At 31.5% G+C, this 13,852-nt stretch overlaps 1 protein-coding gene across 1 annotated transcript; it reads left to right on the top strand.

Annotated features, from left to right (window-relative positions):
• Window positions 1-4,337: 4,337 nt before the first annotated feature.
• LOC149907337 (uncharacterized) lies at window positions 4,338-6,182 on the top strand. The gene is made up of 2 exons (XM_090103784.1): window positions 4,338-4,404; window positions 5,605-6,182. The coding sequence occupies exons 1-2, from the start codon at window positions 4,393-4,395 to the stop codon at window positions 6,073-6,075; spliced, it is 483 nt and encodes a 160-aa protein (XP_089959910.1). The 5' UTR covers window positions 4,338-4,392; the 3' UTR covers window positions 6,076-6,182.
• Window positions 6,183-13,852: the final 7,670 nt, after the last annotated feature.

The raw sequence follows: 13,852 nt of genomic DNA on the forward strand, positions 1-13,852 counted from the left end.
TCGGCCGAACTCCATAGACGAGTAATTTTAAAATTGTAATTTCTTTCAGTGAATAAACAAGTAATCGATTTTAAAATAAATCAATTAACAAACATAATGATACGTCATATACCAAGTATTATGAGATCTTGTTAACAATTTATGAAACTCATTAAATTAAACTTCAATTGAGGAAAATTCACACCCAATTGCAAATATTACACTTTTGAAATAATCACGTTCACCCGCGAGTCGACACGCTCGCGTGTGGACGCCACTTTTGATGGCCTTGTGACCTTCCAAACGATTCCCGTAAACTTTGCTCAGATATGTTATTAAAAAATTTAAGGAAATTGTTGTAATTCTTTATAAATGGATCAACATTTTTATGTGATGTCGTTAATTAGAAAACGCCCTGTAATTATAGTCATTTATTATATTTACTATATTGGGTGTGTCTGTAAATTAATTTTATTACATAATAGCAGTAATTGAATAAAGGTCCTATAAGAAAAATTAAAGTTACATGAACGGAAAAGCAAACTGACAAACTGTTCTTGTATTTTAACTAAAAATATTGGCGAAGTGCATCTATTGGCTGTAAACAAAGAAGAAGAACTAAAAGTTGTCGACGACCTACCTACCTATCAAAGACGACAAGTAGGTAAGACGAATTTTTATAAAAAAAATTGTAATGTAACGGTAAATTGTATACCAAACAGTCATAGGAATCTGTACTCCGTAGTGGACAAAAATGCTGTTGATAATTATTATGCACTAGATTTCCGCCCGCGGCTTCGCCCGCGTTTTCAAAGGAAAACCCGCATAGTTCCCGTTCCCGTGGGATTTCCGGGATAAAACCTATCCTATGTGTTAATCCAAGTTACCTTCTATATGTGTGCTAAATTTCATTGTAATCGGTTCAGTAGTTTTTACGTGAAAGAGTAACAAACATCCATACATCCATACTACAAACTTTCGCCTTTATAATAGTATTAAGATTAAGATTACTTTTATGAAAGGCGCAAAAAATTCATTTCGGTGGCAACTTCTTTCACGCCTACGCGACGTGTATCTATTAAATTTGTATGCAAATTATCTGCTTTATGAACTAAATAATATTATGTTAGTTGGACTTACTGGATTAATCGGTAATTAATTTATTAATTAATATTAATTTTGACATTCTATTTACCTCCTTCTATTTTGAATGAGACAACCGAATAAATTGTCAATGACAATAAATTGCATTTTTTTAATATTTTTTAACAAAATTAAAATTACATTTAACTTTCATTATTTTCTGAATACGGCTATACTTCCTATATTAAGACAACCAGTATTGGTTATTCTTGAAGAAAATAAGAAACATAAAATTAAATTCAACAAAAAGTTTAGCTATCAGTTTAGTTGTTATGTAGTTAGATATAAGTTACATATTATGTAAAATTAAATTGTAAAATTGACATGATTTTAAAACAGCAATTATGGAGATTTTTGCCGGTTCTTCTCCATAGATACCTACTCCATAGATACTGCTTTCCGAATCGGTGGTAATTGTTAATACATAATATGTATTGACGATTGGAAAGTGCTTCTAAGTCTAATTGAATATTTGAGTTTGAGCTTAAATTATGAGAACACAACTCTACATATAAATCACGGTCTAAAATTATGACACAAGAGTCTTGTATAACATTCTTATCTACAAAGTATTTAATGTTTGATTATGAATTACATTTAAACGTACAATTTTTTTGTATAATAATAATATTTAAGATATATAATAAAAAATAAGATACAAGCTCAGATAATATTATAATGTACATAGGTAATTTAATACTGGCGAATTTTAAAGAAAAAGCAATTATATATTATAGGTTTTTACGCCAGATAATTTTAAAACGTGACTTTCAGATTTTTAAAATTTAATTTACATTAAATAAACTGATTAGTAATGTTAATAATTTTCCGCTTGTGGATTTACTAGTTAGCTAATTCTAAAAATACGTTATCCTATTAACTCCTCTATTACACGCTTATATTTATGTGGCAATATTTTAAAAACAAAGTTATAATTTTAAAACCACAGACGGACACTTTGATTAAATTTATAGATAAATACAAACATGTAGATAAAGATTTGCGAAATACATATATAAAATATAACTGGTTTTCAGTGTTGCGCACAATTCACAACAAAAATGTTTGCCAATTACGCTGTAAATTGCTTCACATCAAACGAGACCCCACATAAGTACTTGTATTGATTGCGACAGATACAAAAAGAGATCAATAATAATAATATGATAATATCGTTATTTATTTTTCTATTCTTTATAAATTTATAATGATAATATCTTTAACTAGCTGTGCTCCGCGGTTTCACCCGCATCGCTCCGCTCCTGTTGGTCTTAGCGCGATGATATTATATAGCCTATAGCCTTCCTTGATAAAAGGGCTATCTAACACTGAAAGAATTTTTCAAATCGGACCAGTAGTTCCTGAGATTAGCGCGTTCAAACAAACAGATAGATAAAACAAATTGCTTCTATTTTATAACGCATTATGCTATGACAGAGATTACGAATACTTTTTTGACTCATCGCCGAAGCTGAATTAATGTGACACGGCTGTGTTTGCAATATTATTAGAATTTAAAATATTGTTTTGGTCTATTATAGCTTGTTTCAAAATATGCAAAATTCGCTAGAATTTGTAATTTATGTATTTATCTTACTACTAAACCGATTGTAATACGGTTTTTACGGTTTTAAATAATTATCAACTTTTACAGCAAAAAGCTCTATCTGTAAAATGTATTAGTTAGATACTCATAACATTTTTTTTATAAATTAATGTTTTAGTTCTTCAAAAGAGAGACGTTTACATTTAAATCAGTTGTAAGGCTTTACTTCGACATTTTCCGAATATTAAAAATATCTGTGAATAATACTTATTACTAGATTTCCGCCCGCGGCTTCGCCCGCGTTTTCAAAGGAAAACCCGCATAGTTCCCGTTCCCGTGGGATTTCCGGGATAAAACCTATCCTATGTGTTAAGCCAAGTTACCCTCTATATGTGTGCTAAATTTCATTGTAATCGGTTCAGTAGTTTTTACGTGAAAGAGTAACAAACATCCATACATCCATACATCCATACATCCTTACAAACTTTCGCCTTTATAATAGTATTAAGATTAAGATTTGGCACCTACGCGTTTATAAAGGACAGATAGGTCAAATCTTAATATCTCTAAAGGAATGCATTTCTAACAGAATATTGAAACTTTGATTTGGATCCACTGCCGTTTTAGTTATACCTGCGAATATATTGCCCTATGCGACAAGTAGAGCCTTCTTCTCTAACGTCAAAATAACTTATTTTAATTTATTTGCTAGTGTAAAGATAGATGTTTGAATATTATATTGTAAGTAGTTCATTTCACGAAAAGGCAAATATTAATGTACAAAATATAATTTGCATAAAAAATATTTTGGCAAATGTTAAAAATATTAAAATATACTTGAAAATATTTTATTGCAATTTAATTTGTGGCTAGATAGATAAAAATAATTTTGAACTTAATATATTATTTGCCAACGATTTAAAAGACAGATTAAATTAATTACTTAAACTGTGTACCTTTTTACCCACACTGCTGCACTTAACAAAGAATGTGACCTTTTTGTGAAGAAATTATTATGATGATATTGTTATTGCAATTAAGAGCAATTTTGTGTGAGAAAATATTATTTGTTATGATTAATAGTAAGCGACTCAGCTAGCGAAAGCTTCACTTTACTTCTTCTAAAATATTCTTCGTCAAATCATTCATTCTCTTTCTATTTTTCCAAATAAAGCATCCCATGTACTTATCTTAGATCAAAATAATAAAAATATGATGTACAACAACATTAATACACTTAACACTACACAAGTACACTTATAAATTCATGATATAAAAAAGCTTAGGGATTATAGTAAGCTTATAATAAATATGATAAAAAGCTTAAAACAAATATCAATTTTGTTATAATATTTTTGGTAATATAAATTTTGGTATATTTTACACACGTATTACGTACTACGACTTGGTGATGCAGAAATAGAATAGAAGAAGGAAGATACGATTCTAAAGCTAATACACAGATAAACCTTTTCAACAAGGAAGATGCAATCGCTTCATTGATCGACTTTAACCTCATACAAATAACAACATTTTAAAAATTCAAACAAACAGTAATAATAGCAAGGATGCAATAAGCTTGAATTTTAAAATAATTAATAAGGAGCGATTCACGAGGACGCTTGCGTCACCGCTCTACATTTTGGTATATATAGCCTGTGGGGGCGAGCCTCCTCACACACCACCTCTCAACCACCAAACAACCACCAACCAACCACTCCAACATGAAAGCTTTCGTAAGTAGAGCAATTTCATAAAGCTTTATAATATTTTATAAGTAGATAATTTTTATTGATCCATGTCGAAACATCATTGTTTAACGATAGTGCACTTTACATTTGTTTTATGGAAAATTGTAATATTATTGGATAGCATAAGATAAAAGCTTCATTAACATGTTTCATGTCAATTCAAAAGCTCTCTGTTTTATAATGAGATTTTTATTAATAATTGCATATAAACTGCATTTTAATCATCACTTATTATTATATAACCACCATAATTTTTCGGTAATGTACCTCAGATAATATTAGTATCACTTTCAATTTAAATGTAAAATTTTACAAACCTTTTTATTTTATTTTTCATAATTGTAATATTTGATCGATTTAAATATATTCATATAAAAGTGACTTAACTTTCATATTGCAAAGTTTCGCGATCAGTGGGTCACGGTCGCGCCAAAATGTTACTTTTTCGCATAATATTCAATATCAAAATATATTCCCATAACGTTGCTTCATTTCCGACTATTTGCATAATTTTAATATTTAAGTACTTGATATTAATATAATATAATATAAACATCTAATACGTACTTAATACGACGTCTTGATTTGTTGATCTTGTTATATTGAGCTTTCTTCTATGTACATAAAATTAAGTTTTATCGAATATCCTTGGTTAATATTTATATATGTATATTGTATGTCCAAAGTATTAAAATTCTAACAAGTAGGGTTACCTACTATAAAACATTATTTCTAAAATCGTGTATTCGGTATTTTTTCCATAATTTTAATTAACCATGGATCATAGTTTTTAACCGACTTCAAAAAAAAGGAGGAGGTTATCAATTCGCCCGGTATGTTTTTTTTTTATTATGTATGTACACCGATTACTCCGTGGTTTCTGAACCGATTTACGTGATTCTTTTTTTGTTCGATGCGGGATGGTGTCGCTAAGTAGTTTTTATTTTATGAGCATTTTTGTCTGTATTTGTAAATGTTGCAAGTGCAAGTTTGAAGTCGGTTGTTTTTAACGCAGTTATCACTTGTTATATAGTTATGCAGTCTTTAAGGCAGCTTATTTTTGCCCAAGAATTTTTGTAAAATTTAAATCCTATCGAAAAAGACTAGCAATGACTTAAATTGAAGTTTTGTCTCACATTGTACCTTTAGTCCAATGAAAGATTATCAAATATGTAAATTTTACAGATTGCTCTGTGCGCTCTCGTTGCCTGCGTGGCTGCCGGCGAGACCCGTGACAAGCGCAGCTTCGTCCACGGTGGCTGGAACAGCGGCTACAGCAGCTTGGGCAGCTACGGTGGCTACGGTGGCTACAGCAGCCTGGGCGGCCACAGCGGCTACGGTGGCTACAGCAGCCTGGGCGGCTATGGCGGCTACAGCGGCATCCGCGGCTACTCCGCCGGCTACGTCGCCCCCGCTGCCCGCCTCGTCACCGTCAACAAGGTCGTGAACACCCAGCGCGTCGTTAACGTCCCACAAGTCGTCAGCGTGCCCAAAGTGGTCTCCGTCCCCCAAGTAGTGTCTGTGAACAAGGTCGTCGCAGCTCCCAGCTACTCTGTTGGCGGATATGGATCCGGCTACAGTGGCTACAGCTCCGGCTACGGTTACGGTTCCTCCGGCTACGGTCACGGATCCGGCTACGCCAGCGGCTGGTGGTGAAGAGTCTAGTCAAGTGCTCAATGTGATTTTTTTTAGTTCTATTTTGTTATCTCATAATTATTGTTGACATTATATGTTCTTTATTTAAATATATATTTTTATAAGGATTTCTTCGTTTTATTATCCATTTTTAATATCTTAAAGAAAATGTAGTAACTCATTTTAGTAAGTTAAGTCTACCTAAAATCTGAACTTTTTACATACTTCACTATTTGTTGATGATCATAAAATAAACATTAAAACATGCCATAATTTTAATTTGACGTATTGTAAATAAAGTTCTATTTGTATTTGAAATCTAAGAATCAAACTCATGAATATAAAATTTCTAAAAATTTTCTTTTTTTCGTACTTAGTTTACAACACACGTAAAAATACCTAATTAACGTAATATTGCTAATTAGCAGTGGAAACAAATACAATTTCCTTACGGAAATAAATATAAACAATGAATCATTAACAAGGCATGAACGTGACACGACGATAAATTAGAATAACATGATAAATGTGCATCTACTCATGACGCGCGCGCGTTGAAATCTATTACATCGGCCGCAACACCGCGACTGTTCGTGTCTATAATTAACTAGAGGCGAAAATTCGTCGATCAACACTTGATGTACATTTCTACTTTGTTACACTCTTACACGCGAATATCCTCTTTTGATTTGAAGAACTATGGTTTTATAATTAAGTTGCAGTAACAGTAATACCGAAATCAAATGTATAATATCTAAGTTGTTTATTTATCTAGATTTACTACTTTTTCTTTAATAATTTATTGAAATTCAGTTAAATTTCTACTTATTAAAACTATTTTATTATTAACTACCCAAAATTAATGCAATTAGAATTTCCACTTTTTAATTATTGAATTTTAATTGGCGTACTTGTTTAAATGTAAAAATCTTTTTATTTCAACGTATGTGTGTGTAAAATAAGTAAAAAGCATGTACTTTCTCAAATTATATCGATTCCTTAAAAATTATCGATTTATCAAAAGTCTCCGATTTCTAAAATAAGAAATTCATTACACTTAATTGCACCCAAACAATATCATAATATTTAAACATTATGTCTAAATGTACATTTAACAATTTAGTGCAAGTTCTCACAATTATGTAACCTTGGCTTTACATGTGTAACTGTCGCGACTAAGATTTATCTCATTTATGTGTTTACGGCCAAGATCTCATGATTACCGAGTTACCGAGTTGCCATCGACGGAACACGCGAAACGCAATCTTGCGACATTGAACCATAGTAATGCTATGATAGTGTATCATGTTACTTTGTTCATATTTTGAGAGTATAATACTCTTTTTTGACTCGGAGGCTTTTTTGATTAAAAAACTGAAGAAATATCTTGTTTGCCCTCATTATGGATAAATCGAAGTCATATTTTTTAAATTTTCATGTAACTTTCTAAATCTGGATAAACAAAATTTCATTCAGTAAAAAATTAATAAAAGAAAAGGTTTTAATATTTAGACTAGCTGCGGTCCGCGGTTTCACCCGCTTGGCTCTACTCCTGTTGGTTGTAGCGTGATGATACATAGCCTTGATAAATGAGCTATCTAACCGCGAAAGAATTTTTCAAATCGTACCAGTAGTTCCCGAGATTAGCGCCTTCAAACAAACAAACAATCAAACTCTTCAGCTTTATAATCTTATATATAAAATTCTCGTGTCACAATGTTAGTCTGCATACTCCTCCGAAACGGGTGGACCGATTCTCATGAAATTTTCTGTGCATATCGGGTAAGTCTGAGAATCGGCCAACATCTATTTTTCATATGTACCACGGGCGAAGCCGGGGCGGACCGCTAGTATTAGTATAGATTTATTCATACTTTCAATGTCAAGCATATATTTTTATCAAATAAATAAAATCACTGTCTTATTTACTTTTGTCGAACATCATAGACATCCCGGACATCCAATAAGTTAGTAATTGTGGTTTTGCATTCATAACCTACGAAGGAGGTAAAAAACTTGGCAATTGGCAATTCCAAATGCCTAAATTTCATACGGCTTGATGCCAAAAAATGACTAGTGAAATCCTGGTCTTAAAGTATGGTAAATAAAATAAGAAATAAGTATAGTATAGTAGATTTTTGTAATGCAATTCTTGCAATTGCAAATAAATATTTTAAATTAGTATTGATATCAGTGAGACTAGTCAAAACCGAGTTTATGTGTAGTATTATTATAATATTAGTTATTTATAGCAACAACATCAAATACATATATGTAAATCGTTCAATGTCAGTAAAATGTAGATTTAGGGCAGCATGTTCTAACAAAAAGAACCTTTGAATACTTATTTTTCAGCCGGATCAACGACCTTCAATACCAAAGCCTCATTAATAATTCCATAAAAACACGCGCGAGATTTTTTATTTGTATTAAATATATTCTTTTAAATAGTTTAGTTGCAGTTGTGTAACCGCGACTCTTTTCAAGGGCTCTACATTTAACGGTCCATTTATATTTTAATATACATAATCATTGATTTTTAATAAGAATCGATAATCGCGTATAGTTTTTCATTTTAATAAACTAGCTTAACCTTGTGTTTAACTAATTACATAAACACCAAATCTAATAAAAAATGTACTTGATAAAAATTTATACTTTTATTATATGCCTACTGTTTTTAATAAATTAAAATAAAAACTGATATCATTGGATTTTGATAAGAAATAAACCATCATACGTAGTGAAACAAATTTTAATTACATAATAGATACTAACATTAAAAAAAAACAATTTAGAATCAGTGGTTGAATAGACCATAGAGCAATAACATGACCCTTAATAAAAGACGCCGCTATTGCAAATTTCTGATTATAAAATGCTATAACTTTACAAGTATGACAACATAAAATACTTGACTTAGCAGAACTTACACCTATTTCAACCTCTTATCTATTAGCCAAAGGTATAAACATAATATGTAGCGCAAGAGAAAGGTTCTCTAATCAAATTAAAACCACATAGTAACTGGTTTGTACAATAACGAGTGTTGTTTTAGGTAATTTTGGGCATTGAATGGTCACGTTGATGTGCCCGGCGCGCATGCAAATGTGGAGTTTGGGGGCAGCGCGTGCCAACTGCTGTTTCCACATGGTTTCCACAATTCATTGCTATTGTACTCACTCCTGGTAAAATATCACGTATCGTTTTGCAATTTTTTTAGCTCCTGAATTGATGTGTGACGCAGGAAAAACTGTAAAGATTTTTTCAAGATAACCTGTGAAAGAAATAATATGCGACCCAGTATGGTTTATATATTTTCATTAATGTTTTAGATTGATTTCAAATAATCTAATCGTTATCACCTTCTGTTAATGTAAAAAGCATATATTATGCAAGTTTTAACACGTTCACTGCGGCACCTAAAATGCCAAACTTACCGTTGTTGCGGCATGTCTTCCATACTTCACATCGGCAAGTTCACCACTGTGCGTCATGAGCCATTTTTATCACATCGCACCTTCTGACTTTGAAGGTTAATAATTTCATGAAATTTCAAGATATTTCAAAAAAATTTTTTTCAGATAGTAGTATATATAGTCTAGTATATACCGCATGAATAGCTTTTAGTTTGACCGAATAGTTTAAAAGATATGAGGGAAAATATAAACCCCTGATTTTGTGAAAAATTATTTGCCATCCCGCACTGCGTTGATACGGCATGTTTACAGTAATAGCGATGGGAAACACTGTAAAATAAAACATCGATATCGATATAAATCAATTTTGTATATTTCAGTCTGTTTGTTAACAGATAACGAGATCGTCGATACAAAAAAAAAACACATATAAAACAAGGTACTTGATAGAGTACTATCAGGAAATTGTTCAGTAACTTTTGTTTTAATTTGTTCAGTAACTTTTGTTTTAATGTTTTATATTATTTTCACAACTGTCATCACATTTTTGCATTTATGCTACGAAATAAAAGAAAGTAAAAAAACTAAAGCCTTTAAGGTATCATTGTCATTTAAAAAAACTCAAAAGAAAAGTGCTTCGGTCCTGGTGCATCACTATGCGAGACTGACACGCGGCGCGCTCGCAGTACAGTGCGGCATGAGGTGCTTGTCCATGGCAAAATATTTGACATGCCGCACACAAAAGAAACGGTTTCTTTTCTATGCGTTGGTCCAATATTTTGCCATACGATTTTTAAACGAAATTGAGTCCTACTTCAAACTGTGATCACAAAAATATATTTGTCTCTTTTCTAGTCATTGATTAACATATAAAAAACCTCGCCGCACCACGGTGAAAACTGCGATTTTGGGCGCCGCACTGTGGTGTAGTCGCTGATGGCCCGATACTGGACATGCCGCAGTGAACGTGTTAAGTTAGTTTGTTAATATAATAAATTACGAGTATAGTCTGTAGATAATAATATGTAAATGCGGTCTCGCAAAAATCTAGTTGTGAGATTTACGATACATGATTGCGCATAAAATGTAGATCTTTCTACTTCGGCATCTCTCCACTGTAAAGCTATTCTATTAAAATAGGTTTAGCGTTACAATACATTTGTTGGGACTTGGGAAATAAATATATAAACAACATTTTTCATTTTACAAAAATGAAAAAATAAACAAAATTTTCAGTAAGTCCATTTATGTGTATAGAATTTTCAAAACAAATAGTTCATAATATATACAATCTCGTAGAAATATAATAGAAATATACCTAACTGAAAAAAAAAATACATAGTAGTAGCATGTAGTAGTAGTAGTAGTTGCCATCTCAGCGTCTAGTTATTGCTATCTCATAGCATAGCATCGCTCCGCGGGGTGTAGCGCGAGCACACAACTACGTATAACGCTTAGGTACTCCGTGGCTACAACTGGAGGGTATCAAATGTCCACAATTACCTCATGGTATTCGCCTTACGTTACATTGCTAAATATTATGTCCCTTACGCAGTGCTCTGCGACTTCAATGATAATTATCTGCACTTGTATATCGAGAAATTTCATTTTTTTTATAATATTATATTGTCATTATCATCTTCATTCTTCTTTGCACAAAAATATTCGAAGTACATAAATATTGTCGAAGTATTCCTACGCGTATACATATTTCCAATTTTAAGATGCAGCTTTTATATTAGCCATGTGTAAAAAGCTGGTACCATTGTATACTACAGAAAAGGATCTAATAAATTATTTTTCTTCCGTTGCATGCAAGTTGCAACTTACGTATTGGGTGCTCGCATGTGCTCGCTCGTGCTCACATATTCAATTAAATTAAATGACAACTGCATTGATGTCTGTTTTACGTCGAAGTCGTTAGTATACCTTATAACACAAAAACTCAATTGGTAACTTATAATTTACAATAATTGATATAAGCTGCAACAGGCGGCAGAATCTTTTGATGTATTTCATACAAATATGTTACAAGTGGTTTCAATATTCTCACAATAATATGTAAATTTTCGCGTCTCTATGCAATTAAGAACATTTGTCAAGTTACATTTCAAATTAATTACATTGCAACTTGTGATTGATTTGTGATTTGTGACCGACTTGTGTTGATAGTGTCAAATTATCGCTTTAATTTAAAAAAATCCAAACAGGGTTTACAAAACATCGTAACTCAACAAGAAATTGCAAAAAATATGTACTAATTGCAATTTTAGGCTTATTTGCAATTGTAACAGTTTGTTCGTGATTATAATCTTCAACGATAAGACCGCGCGAAAACATAGATAAATATGAAATATTTAGTGTATGTTATTGCAATATACCTATAGCAAAGATTACCAAGACTATATTTATTACAACTAAACTGCTTAATAGAAGTTTAGCCTTGTTTGACATTTCTATGTTATATTAATTCTTTAATTTTAATTAATTTATGAACATAAATAATAAATATACTTCGTACGATTAAGAATGTTCGAATGGTGTAATAAACATTTTTTATGCACATCCATGACCTCCCACAACGTGCTTAAGAATCTTAAGAGGTACGTAAAAAATTCTGTCAATCTACTTTTTAAGTGTTAACATTTACTAACTGCCGTTGATAATAGTATACCTATCGTTTTTATGCACTATAAAAAGAAACATGAAAGTGCATAGCGATGCTGTAGATAAGACGCTTACGCTCTTAATCCACTGAAATCGGATATGCCTCAGTACACGACTACATGTATGTAATGTACCATCACTGGCCTGGACTACTTTTTGATGTCTTTCTCAAGGTTACTTGTTTTATGTGTTCATGCAATAAATCAGTTTGAATTTGAATTCGAATGTTCTTATTCAACATCTGCGTCATAATTCTGGCTCGCGGTCATCTGCTAGTATAGGCCTACATTTAAAATAACTATAATTTTTATTTTGTCTTTTTAACAAATGTTACATAAATTTCATGTACAATTTGATGTATATCTTTTGAAGTAGATACTCAACGGATTGTGGTGAAATATTTTATTGTACCCTTTATGCAAAGTAATGAAAATGATGAAATAATCTAATCAATGTTTTCGAAAAAAAAAACATACAATAACAATACGTGTCTTTATTTTTATTGAGACTTGCTGATATTGATATTTTTTTGCAAAAAACGTTCGGGACATACTTACTTCAACATTCGGCTGCTTGAAAGTTGGAGTACGGCGTGAAACATATGAAGCTGCAGCACAAAGCAGTAGAATAGTATTACAATATTTTATTTAGTTATTATTTTTAACTTGATCGTATTAATCGAGTAAGATACGTGTCGATTTGTAAATCTCTGATTTCGAAGTTGGCTTAAAACAGTTAACAGCATCGCTCTACTGGAGCGATAAATACTATCCCCTATATCTATGCACTAGCAATATTTTATGTATGTGTCTTCAATTTACAGAATTGTTTTTAATAACAATTATATTACTATAATCAAATGTTTATATAATGTACTTTTTATACTCAACTCATAATCAACGGAAGATGGTAGACATTCGTCGAATATTTGACAAACGCTTATAGCTTCGTGCATGCGTGAGCGCAGACACCGAGACCGCTGCTCCTACTTACACCTATACACATAACTATCACTTTTAAACTAAACCAATAAAGCGTAAATAAATAAACAATTCGATGTAATCTCGCATATGTGTCACTTGCTGCCTTGTAGTTTTTGTTAAATTTTGTTTAAATTATAATAAAAACCTTCCTGTTATATAATTGCATGCAAAGTGCACGGTTCTTACACGACTTTTACTAATTTCTATTTAAATTCTACTTGCTGTCGTTTATTCTAACCGTATAATTTGCTATCGAGCTCAACAATTTGAGCCAAAGTTAACTTTTAATGCACATGTCCAAAATGAATCATTTGAATATATTGTACGTATGCACACAGTTTATATAAGTATATATGTACTATGAATACTTATATAAGATTCACATTTATCAATTATTATCAATACAAATATGAAACACATAATACATAAAACGACGGATACAGTCATACAGCATGCTCCACTAGAGATCCGACTTGATGACTTAGCTTACAACACTAAATTATACACCTTTACCCTCGAATGAAAATCTTGTTCATAGAAATAAATTATGAAAATAATGAAAAAGCGTGTGAAAATAGTACATTTTGTGATTTTCATATTATATCTGTTTTCTCATTTACCAGAAGGTATAAATAAGACAGTCGACAGATCTTGTCTAGTAAGTAGTATTTTTCAATTTAACTTTATTTTTCTAAAACGGATTTAAAATAGCACTACAAATTGAATGAA

The sequence above is a fragment of the Colias eurytheme genome, chromosome 7 (genome assembly GCF_061535395.1).
Source record: "Colias eurytheme isolate Ceu_HAF_F1 chromosome 7, ilColEury1 Martin Lab GWU primary, whole genome shotgun sequence".
NCBI lineage: Eukaryota > Metazoa > Arthropoda > Insecta > Lepidoptera > Pieridae > Colias > Colias eurytheme.